We start from the raw sequence: 13,750 nt of genomic DNA, 5'->3' as shown, positions 1-13,750 counted from the left end.
TGTGTGTGTGTGTGTGTGTGTGTGTCTGTCTGTGCGCGTGTGTGTGTGTAGAGCGATTCAGACCAAACTACTGAACCGATCTTTATGTAATTTGACATGATAGTTCCTGGGAATGATATCCCCAGATATGTTTTTATTTTTTTCGATAAATACTTTTGATGACGTCATATCCGACTTTTTGTAAAAGTTGAGGCGGCACTGTCACACCCTCATTTTTCAATCAAATTGATTGAAATTTTTGTAAAGCAATCTTCGACAAAGGCCGGACTTCGGTATTGCATTTCAGCTTGGTGGCTTAAAAATGAATTAATGACTTTGGTCATTAAAAATCTGAAAATTGTAATAAATTTTGTTTTTATATAAAACGATTTAAATTTACGTTCATCTTATTCTACATCATTTCCTGATTCCAAAAACATATAAATATGTTATATTTAGATTAAAAACAAGCTCTGAAAATTAAAAATATAAAAATTATGATCAAAATTAAATTTCCGAAATCGATTTAAAAACAATTTCATCTTATTCCTTGTCGGTTCCTGATTCCAAAAACATATAGATATGATATGTTTGGATTAAAAACACGCTCAGAAAGTTAAAACGAAGAGAGGTACAGAAAAGCGTGGTATGCAGCACAGCGAAACCACTACCGCGCTGAACAGGCTCGTCAGTTTCACTCTGTTATGCACCAGCGGCGGACTACGGTCATTGTGAAAAAATGCAGTGCGTACAGTTTCATTCTGTGAGTTCCACAGCTTGACTAAATGTAGTAATTTCGTCTTACGCGACTTGTTTCTTCGTCATGTTTCCCACTCCCCCCCCCCCCCCCCCCCCCCCCCCCGCTCCCCCGTTTGACTCCCTTCCTGTATGCTATAAGCAATTACATTTTCAACGCAAACATATCAACCTTTGTATTGGTCCACGAGACCGCCCCCCCCCCCCCCCCCCTAAAAAAAAAAAACCACTCATTTACAACCGCCCATCACCCACTCCCCTGCCATTACAAAGTGAGATAGAGAGAGAAAGTGAGATAGAGAGAGAAAGCGATAGGGAGAGAGAAAAAGAGAGAGAGAAAGAGGATAGAGAGAAAGAGAGAGACAGAGACAGAGAAAGAGAGACATAGACAGAGACAGAGAGAGAGACAGAGTCAGAGAGAGAGAGAAACTGAAACTAAAACTGAATTGTAGGATAGAGGTTTTAGGCGAAGCCTAATCTTACAGGCTGTCCCTTATGCAAACACTTAATACAAACGTACATGATATAGATAGTAAGATTAAGGAACAAGTCGCGTAAGGCGAAATTACTACATTTAGTCTAGCTGTCGAGCTCACAGAATAAAACTGAACGCACTGCATTTTTTTCACTAAAACATGACAGCTTCGTCAATCCCCGCAAGAAGGAAATCGCTTCCTTTTCGAAAAATACAATGCAATAAATTTAAAATTTGTCAGTGAAAATGTGATGTTTATGACAACTTTAATGAACAAACTTAATATCAAGTTTAGGCTGCAGAGCTGAAATTCAATACCCTAGTCGGGACTACTTGACCCCAATGTCAACCAATTTAAATGAAAAATGAGGACGTGACAGTGCTGCCTCCACTTTCACAAAAAGCCGGATATGACGTCATCATAGACATGTATCGAAAAAATGACAAAAAATGCTGTGGATATCATATCCACAAACTCTCATGTGCAATTTCATGAATATCGGTTCAGTACTTTTTTCTGAATCGCTCCACACACACACACACACACACTCACACACACACACACACACACACACACACACACACACACACACACACACACTCACACACACACGCACACACACACACACACACACACACACACACACACACTCACACACACACACACACACACTGTGACACACCACCACCACCACCCTCGTCTCGATCCCCCGTCGATGTTAAAACATTTAGTCAAAACTTGACTAAATGTAAAAAGGTTATAGTTTCTTATACAGCGAGAGAGAGAGAGAGAGAGAGAGAGAGAGAGAGAGAGAGAGAGAGAGAGAGAGAGACAGAGAGACAGAGAGACAGAGAGAGAGAGAGAGAGAGAGAGACAGAGAGACAGACAGACAGACAGACAGACAGACAGACAGACAGACAGACAGACAGACAAAAGCAGCTGGAATTTCAAGAGAATTTTGTTTACACAAAATGCTCAGCCGTTACATTCCTGTAGTCTCTCATATTTGTCATTTATTACGGATTGATTTATTTTAGATGCGACACTTCCGCACTAATCGCCATATAAAAACTAAACGCATACATTTAGCTTTTATGTCGATTTACAAGTGAAGATACTCGCCCGCTTCACATAAATGTTTGATCATTAATATTTCAATTCGAAAAAAACCATAAACCAGCTTCTAGCCGTTCACACTTCATCGATCAAAGATTATCCCCCCGAGGCAATGCAAAGGGTACATAAGTGAGAGCGCAAGAGTAACAGAGTCACTTCCCTTTGCATCCGAATCCGAATAGACAGAGAAAGACAGGTCATCTGCAAGACGTGAGTTTTTCCTTTGATTTATTCTATTATTTACCCCCAAACATGATTCTGTTCAAAATGCAAACTAAGTTCAAGATTTGTTTCACAAACATTTTCAATTTATTTGTGAATGACAGTGCTTTCTGATTTTGTTATTTATCTGATGTAGGCCCATCAAGTTAGATGTCTGTTTTATGTGCTTGAAAGTCCCGGGCTTTGTATGGGAGTTGTCATGTGCTTGTATTTATTGACTTATTCATTAAATTATGCTCTTATTCACTGTTTATTAATTTATCTATTTATTTATGTATCTTATTTTGTACGCCCGCATGCATGATTTGTTTATGTATCTATTCATTTATTTGTATATATATTTCGTTCTTATTTTCTTGATTCATATATCGATTTATTAATTTTTAGTCATGTATCTTATTATTAAATCACCATTTACGCGTAGTATTTACTTCTTTTATTGGTTTTGTTCTCACTTTCGGCGAGAAAAGAGCAACTAATTATGCGGATTGTACGCGCCTATCGCTCATCTAAACATCGTCATACCTTTTTTCTTGGAACGATTGATTTTGTACAGTTAACTGGAAACTTGTAAGCAGCATGCAACGTGTAATGAGCTGAGCACCAAACAAGAGACAGGCAAAAAAAGGAACGGGAGGGAGCGAAAGATAGCTACTTTATTGTAAACAAGTGGATGATATATGGAACCGGTCATTATTTACACATCGAAAAACAAACAAACCAATCAAACAACGAACCAACCAATAAACCAACAGACAAACAAGCAAACAAAATCAAATAAACAATATGGATGCATGCATATATGCTTGAGACTCGAATTTAGACAAATGTGCTAGAGTGTTTTCTTGAAGTTGTACCAGTGGTAGACGCAACAGCTGTTCTTGTTAATGTTGTTGGTGTTGTTGTTGTTTTTGTTAATGTTGTTGTTGCTATTGTTGTTTATTTTGATGTTGTTGTTGTTGTTGTTGTTGTTGTTGTTGTTGTTGTTGTTGTTGTTGTTGGCACTAACACTTGTTATATTATTTCTCATTTACAGAGCCACGATGAAGCTGTCTCTCTTGTGTCTGTTGGGCACCCTTGCTCTCGCTCAGGCTGGATACATCCCCCATTTTCCTAGCCTGTCAAAGCCTGTGCCCTACACGAGCAAATACCCAAACTACCATGGCACATTCCCATCCTACCCTAGCAAATACCTAAACTACCATGGCAAATTCCCAACCTACCCTAGCAAATACCCAACCTACCATGGTAAATACCCAACCTACCCTGGCAAATTCCCAATCTACTCTAGCAAATACCCAACCTACCATGGCAAATTCCCTGTTTACCACGGCCAATTTCCTCTGTACGGCAACAGATTTGTCGGAGGTTTTGGTTTTAACTCAGGGTTCGGAGGAGGTTCTGGTTTTAACTCAGGGTTCGGAGGAGGTTCTGGTTTTAACTCAGGGTTCGGAGGAGGTTCTGGTTTTAACTCAGGGTTCGGAGGAGGTTCTGGTTTTAACTCAGGATTCGGAGGAGGTTTTGGTCAAAGTTTTGGAGGAGCTGGAGGGGGATTCGGTGGGCGTGGCGGTTTCTTTGGGTTCGGTGACGACGACGACTTCTTCGAGAACCGTTTCGACGACGACCGTTTCGACGACGACCGTTTCGACTAGTTACCACGGTTTGACAGGTAATGATCACTTGAGCGATGTTCGTGTAGTTAGTTCTGCAATATGCGTTGCTCTATGTCTAATTATGGGCTTAGACATGCGAATTTACTTGGATAGGTGGAAACTGTACACACAACTGTGGTGTTGTGTCGCCTCCAGACATGATACACATTTGGTTGACCTTCGTTAAATTTGAAGGTCATAACGGAGCTTAAGTTCGTGCAAAAATGGACAAGTTACATTTTCTTAAACGTGTTTAAAGCTAGAGCATTGAAACTTCACAAGGTACTAGGATGCCCCTGATGTATGACGCAAACCTGGTTGACCAAACTTACATTTCAAACGTAAAGCGGGTTCACTGAGGGGTCAAAAAAGAGGACAATTATCATTTTCTAGGAAACAATCTTGGGATTTGATTAACTTTACCCAAAACATATCAGGCTTTGGACATGAGCAAAGTTCGGTTGACCCGCGTAACATTTTGTAGTCATAGTGGGGTCCAGGTTTGGTCAAAACATGAACAAGGATAAGTTTTGCAAATATTTTGGAATCGAAACCTTTGAAACTTCAAACGCTTTGAGGGTATCATAACCTCTAGACAAAATCCAAGTCTCGTTGATCCTGTTCAAATAACATAGCCAAAAGGGGGTCGTATTGGGGTCTATGGAGCTGTATCGGTAGGTACTTTTTGGTTCATATTAAGTGTTACACATAATGGTCATTTACTTTTCTTGTTTATTACTGTCATTAGTAGCAAAAGCCATAAGTCATTCGACTACCGATAAACTCAAAGAAATTGATGCTTCGCGATTAATCTTCTTTTTGATGTTTTCAGTACTTCGCAATTTCTATCTTAACCATTCATTTCCTTAGCATTTTTCTACCTGTCTACTATCCACTGTTTCTACCACACATACAACCCTCCACCACTGTCTTCAACGAACCGTATTTGAATGTGATGTTTGTTCTCCATCTTTGTTGTTGGTTACACGAAACACACATGCTGTCCATCTTATGACACCGCACTCCGCCCCGCCCCCCACCCCCCTCTCTCTCTCTATTTCTCTCTCTCTCTTTCTCTCTCTCTCTCTGTTTTGAAATATAACACTTAGATTGTAAGCATTATGTTTGGTGATATTATCTAAATTATTCTTAATTTTCCAATTAAACGCACAGTTTCTCATTTTTGTGTTTAATGCTTTCTAACGTATGTTCGTTTTTTTCCAGGTCCATTGCATATCATGGATCAGGGAACATGATTTGGACTTCATGCTGGCTTTTCAACTCATTTTCAAAAAGAAGATTTTAGGGACGCCATATTTTGTATCAACCATTTATTTCTTACCAACCTTTGTTGAAAAAATACAATAAACACTGTGCGAAAAGTGTGTATCCCTGTGTCTGTAAACCACTGTGTGTTTGTGCGTGTGTGTGTGTGTGTGTGAGCGAGCGCGTATGTGTATGTGTGTGTGTGTGTGTGTGTGTGTGTGTGTGTGTGTATGTGTGTGTGTGTGTGTGTGTGAATTTGTGTTCGTAGGGATGATGTTCAGGGAGTTTCCGACTCTATCGTGAAAGGATATCGTCAGCTTAGAGGTACACGTGTTCACAAAGACACGTAGGCACGCGCGCATGCACGCACACACACACACACACACACACACACACACACACACACACGTGCACACACACACACACACACACACACATGCACACACACATTCACGATGACCCACAGTTACGTATATTCAACCCACCCCCCCCCCCCCCAGATACACACACCCACACGGGTAAAACCCTAAACAGCGGCTCCTTGTCAAACTTATGACAACTTGGTTCCTACGCTTTCACTAATTACTTTGAGACAAACAGAGAATACTACATGGCTTGCTGTGTCGTACCAGATTTACACGAGTTGCGTTTTTAGATATTGAACTGCGAGCGAAAGCGAGCTTTTCAATATTTGAAAAAGCAACGAGTGTACATCTGGTACGACACAGCAAGCCATGTAGTATTCTGTTTATCCTAAGTACTGTACTTACGTCTATGTTACTCAAAACGTCCCACAGTCGAGGCGTACACATTGACGACGCTTCTTTTGGAACCTCGATCTCTTCCAAAGCCTCGTGCAATATTTCCCGTCAAAGCAAAGATACGTCACTTTAGAAAGTGTAGCGTGACGTGTTAGTTCTAAAAACGCTTCCAGGGAAAACGGCAGACGCAAAAGTGTTTCTATAATGACGTTTGTCTCGGTGACTTTGGCATCGTTAACAGTAATAAAGCAGGTCACTGCCAGACTAGTTTGACACCTCATTTACAGGATATACACACGTGTGGTTTAAACGATATTGTTATCTCATGAGTGGTCTCTCTCACGTATGTACGATACATCTCTATCCGACATACGTGAGAAACCTTCTATGTCAACAACAGCATACACTCACACGTAGGTATATCATGTAAATGAGGTCGTGTTTAAATTAGACCTGCAAGGAGCTCCTTTTCCACTACTCATGATGACAAACGTCAAGGGCGGGGATATAGCTCAGTTGGTAGCGCGCTGGATTTGTATTCAGTTGGCCGCTGTCAGCGTGAGTTCGATCCCAGGTTCGGCGGAAATTTATTTCACGGAGTCAACTTTGTGTGCAGACTCTTTTCGGTGTCCGAACCTCCCCCCGTGTACACTACATTGGGTGTGCACGTTAAAGATCCCACGATTGACAAAAGGGTCTTTCCTGGCAAAATTGCTTAGGCACAGTTAATAATTTTCTACCTATACCCGTGTGACTTGGAATAATAGGCCGTGAAAGGTAAATATGCGCCGAAATGGCTGCAATCTACTGGCCGTATAAAATTTCATCTCACACGGCATCACTGCAGAGCGCCTAGAACTGTACCCACGGAATATGCGCGATATAAGACTCATTGATTGATTGATTGATTCTGGGAACACTTTTGCACTTGCTGTGCCCCCTGCTATACTTTCCATATTGACGTCGTTTTCATTTGACTCAAAGGTGTTCACGATGCTTTGGAAGAGATCGAGGTTCCATAAAACGCATCTTGAATTTGGGCGCTTAGACTGCGGGACTTGAGCAAAAGTCACGCAAGTACAGTCTGCAGGATAAACATAATACTACATGACTTGCTGTGTTATATCATATTTACACTCGTTGCTTCTTCAATGCCCAGTGAGTACTGTTGACACTTGAGGGACATGACTTGAATTTTGTTTCTCCTATAGTCTTTTGGAATAGGTTCATCAAGGGGACAAGTGGGTTTCTGTATAACTAGATTTCACTCACAGATGGTTAACGGAACATATATCAACGTTAACGTAATTTGTTTACATGGTGTCCATGTAAAACGGAAGTCATCGGAGGATAGCTTCCCTAATTGATGTGTGTGAGATAACCGTCTTACATCACCGACCAAGTCACACAGATTTGTGTGTGAAGTTTTAATACAGGCTATACAACAAAAAGTTTACTTTTGGCTTTTGACTGAAATGTTGATTTTGGTGTCATGTCCGAACATTAAGACCAAGAATATATATCGTGAACAAAAATATTGTAAAAAAAAAAGGGGGGGATCACGATACGGTACCTCACTTTTTGGGGTGAATACATTTGTTCAGACAAGTATGGTAACAAATTGAATTGTGTGGGTTTACACAAACACACACACCCACATCCAAATACACACACACACACACACACACACACACACACACACACACACACACACACACACACGTTTACTAGCTCAACAGTGCTACAACTCAACATCACGTTCGTTTCATAAATTAAGATCATTTATATATCTATATACAAACATATAGTCATACAAAATCTCCACGTTAATACAACAACAAAATCAACAACAGTACAATAACAATAGCATTCCTGTCTATAAAAATTTACAAATGGACAAACGATACTGTCAACAGTTATATAGGGATCCACTTTACACAACAATGTCAAAACAACAACAGTTAAAAAAAAAAAAACACAAGTAAACAAACAGATAAATACATAGCATAATTTAATTTTACTGAGTAATTTATAACAAAAATCACCAATGAATAAACATAATTTTAATCATAAGAAATGAGTAATTATACATTAAAAATAAACAATTAAATAATAAAATAAATAAATACATAAATGCATAAACAAATAAATAAATAAATGCATAAACAAATAAATAGATAAATGAATAATAATGACATAAATCGTTCTAAGGTTTCTGTTCACTTAAGTGTGAAATGATCAAAACTTAAAATAAATCCCTCGCAAACAAGAAATGCAAAATATAGTATATTAAAAGATATCCTGCCCGAGAAAAGCGTCTACAAAGTATAATGCAGTTTTCATTAAAAAAAATATCACCAGTAATAATAATAACAATAAACACAACGACCAATCGTTTATTTTACAGAATTATACACAACTTGATTTATGATACATTTCATGATGCACATGCAGATCTTGCATCTTGAGGTGGTTATGTTTTTGACAAGAATGAAAACAAAGTCACAAAAGGTTCGCGTGACGTTTGTTTTCATTAGTTTGGGTTGTTTGTTCATTATCGTGTATTTATTTGTATGCGCGCACATGAGTGTGTGTGTGTGTGTGTGTGTGTGTGTGTGTGTGTGTGTGTGTGTGTGTGTGTGTGTGTGTGTGTGTGTGTGTGTGTGAGTGTGTTTGAGAGAAAGATTGTGGGTATGTGTGTGTTCGGGTGTTGGGGGTGAGGGTGTATGGTATGGAAGGGTGTATAGTTGTGTTTGCAGTTTCGGTGTGTGTGTGTGTGTGTGTGTGTGTGTGTGTGTGTGTGTGTGTGTGTGTGTGTGTTTGTGTGTGTGTGTGTGCGTGTGTGTGTGTGTGTGTGTGTGCGCGCGCGTGTGTGTGTGTGTGTGCACCAACACTGCTGAGAGCACCGTAGCCTAAAATAAAATGAAATAAGAAACCACAGGCAAAAAACCTTTAAGTGCTGACATCATGTTCTACAAATGTTCATAAATGGTCACACTTGGTCATGTCATTTTGCAGATTCCCACTTCGTAACCAACACAGATTTTGTTCACATGCTAAGAGGGTTTAAATGTTGACATTTCCCATAAATGCTCATATATTTTTGTTATAGCATTTTGCTGTTCCCAACACCGTCAAAGATGTTATACTGCTAGCATAGCAGTAGAGTATCTTTGACACGGTAGCCTAGATAGACAGTTTTCTTTTCTTTATTTGGTGTTTTACGTCGTTTTCAACCACGAAGGTTATATCGCGACAGGGAAAGGGGGGAGATGGGATAGAGCCACTTGTCAATTGTTTCTTGTTCACAAAAGCACTAATAAAAAATTTGCTCCAGGGGCTTGCAACGTAGTACAATATATTACCTTACTGGGAGAATGCAAGTTTCCAGTACAAAGGACTTAACATTTCTTACATACTGCTTGACTAAAATCTTTACAAAAATGGACTATATTCTATACAAGAAACACTTAACAAGGGTAAAAGGAAAAACAGAATCCGTTAGTCGCCTCTTACGACATTCTGGGGAGCATCGGGTAAATTCTTTCTCGTCCCAACCAATATGGGACTCCCCCTAACCCGCGGGGGGCCGAGACAGTTTAATTTGAGACATTTAGAAAAAAGAGTTCAAAAGTGTCCCTGTCCCAAGCTGAAATGGAAGATAACGTTCTTGTTTTTTTCCCCCTACACCATTCAGAATGATACGCAGGTCTCACAAAAAAAGAGTCCTTTTTCCAAAAAATAGTTGGAGAGAACGTTCTTGTTCTTTATTTCCATACGCCACTCAGAATGGCACACAGGACTTACAAAACAAGTGTCCCTTCCCAAACACATAGTTGAATATAACGTTCTTGTTCTTTCCCCTACGCTGTTCAGAATAGCACACAGGTCTACACAAAAGTGTCCCTTCCCAATCGTATAGACGAAGATGACGTTCTTGTTCTTTCTCTCAATGCATCATTCAGAATGCTACACAGGTCTTAAAAAAGTTTCCCCTTTCAAACATATCGCTGAAGATGACGTTATTGTTATTGCTCTCAATGCGTCATTCAGAATAGTACACTGGTCTTAAAAAAGTTTCCCTGCCAAAATACACAGATGAAGATGACGTTATTGTTATTTCTCTCAATGCGTCATTCAGAATGGTACACAGGTCTTAAAACAGTGTACCTTCCGAACATATAGCTGACTAGATGATCACCCGCTTCGCCGGGCACCGATACCCGGCGAATACCCGGCGAAGGAAGAAGTAGAGCCGAATACCCGGCTTAGCCGGGTACCCGGCATCGCCGGGTGAGTGGCGCACCGTACGCCGGCTTCGCCGGGTACCTGGCTTCGCCGAATGAGTGGCGCACCGTACGCGATTGACGCCACACGAAGGAAGGGAGATAAACGCGCAAAACACTGGAGAAGATAAGGAAGAGTTACTGGGAATGGATGTACAGAAAAACCATAAAAAACTAAATCGGTTCAGCGCTGCGCGCTGAGAGCACGTGTTGAAAATTTTCATCGAGCAGATTGTGTCCGGGGTCTACCTGAATATGCCCACCAAATTTGAAGCAGATCCATCGAGAACTTTGGCCGTGCATAGCGAACAGACAGAAAGACAGACAGACAGACACACACACACAAGCCGTATATAGATATAGAAGATGACGTTATGGTTCTTTCTCTCCATTCACCATTCAGAATGGTATTCAGGTCTTAAAAAAGTGTCCCTGCCAAAATATAAAGATGAAGATAGCGTTCTTGTTTTTTCTCTCCATACGCCATTCCGAATGGTTCATAATTATGGTTAAAAAAAAGTGTCCCTTCTCAAAGCTGAAGTTGAAGATACTATTCCCCTCTCCCAAGCTGAAGTTGAAAATAATGTTATTGTTCTTTTTTCCCCTACGCCGTTCAGAATGGTACATAGGTCTTCCCCTGGTGTTTGCTGACAGCGAGCACAGCTCCGTTCTTGGAATCGTCTGTCACCAGTTCGTGCAGGCAGTCTGCGACCTCTTCCACTCTGAAACGAAATCAGCATGGGTAAAGGACTTTGTATGCATGACAGGACACAAAACACAGACATACACAAAGAAACGCAGACCTACAGATGCACACACACACACACACACACACACACACACACACACACACACACACACACACACACACACACACACACACACACGCAAACACAACACACACCAATAATGCACGCACGCTCGCACACACGCACACACACACACACACACACACACACACACACACACACACACACACACACACACACACACTCAAACTCAAATGAACACCAGTGTTTACAATGTGCTACGTTTTGCTTCCACTACATGTATTTAACATTGTGTTCAAAACTGGTGACAGAAAGGGCATTCAAAAGTGAAACACTTCACTTTAGAAAGCAGACACATGAGTTTTGACATGTGCCCAAGTAGACTAGTGGACTTGTTTCCATGTAAATGCCTGCATGTCCGGATCTCAGGTGGTGAGCCGAATCGTTTCTACTCAGGAAGGACGTAACGCCTGTCCTTAAAATTAATGGGCGAAGTCGACTACGCGAAGCGAAGTATACTTCGCGATGCTCGCCGCACGACGCTTTAGCACTGAGTTTTCGGAAAAAGAAAAAAAACGACTTCGCGAAGTCAACTACGGGCTCAATGAAGAACCGCCTTAAGGTTGACACTTACGTCATGATGCCGACTTGATTGACCAAGGCGAGTGCTGCCTCAGTGTTGGTTGTGGTCCCCTTGGAGATGTTGGCCACGAGAGCCGTGTCTGCGAAGGATGGACACAGCGTGCACACTCTCACCCCGTTACTCGTGTACTCTTGGTTGGCCTGAAAAAAATCAAGGAGAGTCGACTATAGGACTCCTCCAAAACCGGCGTATGGCTGCCTAAATGGTTGGGTTAACACCGCCATACACGTAAATGCCCATTCGTGCTAAAAACACACACACGAGTGTACGTGGAAGTTTCAGCCCATGAACGCAGAAGAGGAAGAAGAAGACTATAGGACAATATGTTCCGGTAGGCTAGAGTGGATGACTGACCTAAACTCAGCGTTTTCTGTGTGCATTGTTTTAAAGTGTAGAAGTTGCATTTTTAACTGGCTGATTTGTGTTTGTTTGTTCGTGTGTGTGCGTGTGTGTGTGCGTGTGCGTGTGCGTGTGTGTGCGTGTGCTTGCCGCCTGCGTGTCAGGCTGCGCGTGCATGCGTGTGTGCGTACACGTAGGCCATAGCAAAGGCCGCATGGACCATGTCATGTACTTTGTTATGATCGGTCAAACTAGCCAAATCGCCGTTAACGTACAAGTACTACAATCTCTGTAGTCACAGTACTTATGAGCAGGAATGCTTCAGCCAAACAGGTGCCACAAGCAAGTCACACAGACTGCTGAGCAATGTTGGGTGAATTACAAGAGCTACCTCCCTTGGTCTGGTAAACGGACACATCAGAACCGATTCTAACACTAAATAGGCGCACCCAAACGTACGCCCGTTGGATCGAAGCGTACTGTAAACATGTATGCAGTAATTGTGATTGTATATGGGATAATTATGGACACATAATCAAGGCATAATTATGGACACATAATGAGTGCAATGTGTGTCTCTGTGCTTACCGCTATGGAACGTGAATACATGATGAGACCAGCTTTTGACCCACTGTACACCGGTCCATATGGGTTGGGTCGTAAACCTGACAGAACACAGGGGAAAAACACACATGAAAAACAGGTCTAGTTATGCGGAGGAAGATCGAACACCAACGCACCGGATCCAACACACAATGAGACATGCGGAAAGTAATGTACCCGGTAAGCGCACACACAAACGCAGAAACAAGCAACCAAAAGCCCGTATGCATCATCCGTCTAACACACACACACACACACACACACACACACACACACACACACACACACACACACACACACACACACACACACATCCACACCTTCGCACACATCCACCCACCCACACACACACACATCCCATACACACACACACACACACACACCCGCACCCCTACACACACACACGCACGCACGCACGCACGCACGCACCACACACACACACACACACACACACACAATTACCTCCGGTAGAAGCGATGTTGACAATCACTCCTCCCTCTCCTCCTTTATCTCTTCTCATATAATCCACGGCAAGTCTTGAGCATCGTATGGGTCCTTTCTATATATAAAAAAAAAATACCCACCAAAGTAACAACAATTTCAAAAGGAATTTTAATCTTTTTTGTTTAAATTTGGTCATTATTTTTTTCGATCAGGTAAAACATCAGAGATAATTTATGCCTTATCTTGTACATGGAAGATGTCCACATGAAAAGAAATCTACACTCTGGATGCTTTCTGTCCACTTAACACTTTCTACCCCACGAATGTTGACCAAGTTATTTTTTAGCTGAGATCAGCTGTGCTGCAGCAGGTCATTCAGAATAGTAGTAACTGTGTAGAACTGTGTATCAACACGCTGGAATGCAGGCGTTAGATCG

The 13,750-nt window shown here is 41.4% G+C and overlaps 1 protein-coding gene and 1 long non-coding RNA gene across 4 annotated transcripts in view; one reads left to right on the top strand and one right to left on the bottom strand.

Annotated features, from left to right (window-relative positions):
- Window positions 1-13,750, bottom strand: part of LOC138966864 (15-hydroxyprostaglandin dehydrogenase [NAD(+)]-like) — a 466,254-nt gene that overhangs the window by 417,908 nt on the left and 34,596 nt on the right. For 2 of the 3 annotated variants that reach the window (XM_070339251.1, XM_070339240.1), the window contains 4 exons: window positions 13,332-13,428; window positions 12,855-12,931; window positions 11,919-12,067; window positions 7,988-11,236 (listed from right to left, as the gene is read on the bottom strand). In XM_070339251.1, the coding sequence (XP_070195352.1) occupies window positions 11,128-11,236; window positions 11,919-12,067; window positions 12,855-12,931; window positions 13,332-13,428 (432 nt within the window). In that variant the 3' untranslated portion in view covers window positions 7,988-11,127. Of the gene's footprint in view, window positions 1-7,987; window positions 11,237-11,918; window positions 12,068-12,854; window positions 12,932-13,331; window positions 13,429-13,750 lie in introns of those variants that run through there. The other variant, XR_011455783.1, reaches the window with a different exon arrangement.
- LOC138966829 (uncharacterized) lies at window positions 2,413-5,586 on the top strand. The gene is made up of 3 exons (XR_011455776.1): window positions 2,413-2,537; window positions 3,586-4,218; window positions 5,426-5,586. It is a non-coding gene; the product is annotated as an uncharacterized lncRNA (long non-coding RNA).

The sequence above is a fragment of the Littorina saxatilis genome, linkage group LG1, assembly GCF_037325665.1.
Source record: "Littorina saxatilis isolate snail1 linkage group LG1, US_GU_Lsax_2.0, whole genome shotgun sequence".
NCBI classification, from domain to species: domain Eukaryota; kingdom Metazoa; phylum Mollusca; class Gastropoda; order Littorinimorpha; family Littorinidae; genus Littorina; species Littorina saxatilis.
The sequence above is the reverse complement of the archived record's forward strand: the minus strand, read 5'-3'. Positions and strand labels throughout refer to the sequence as shown.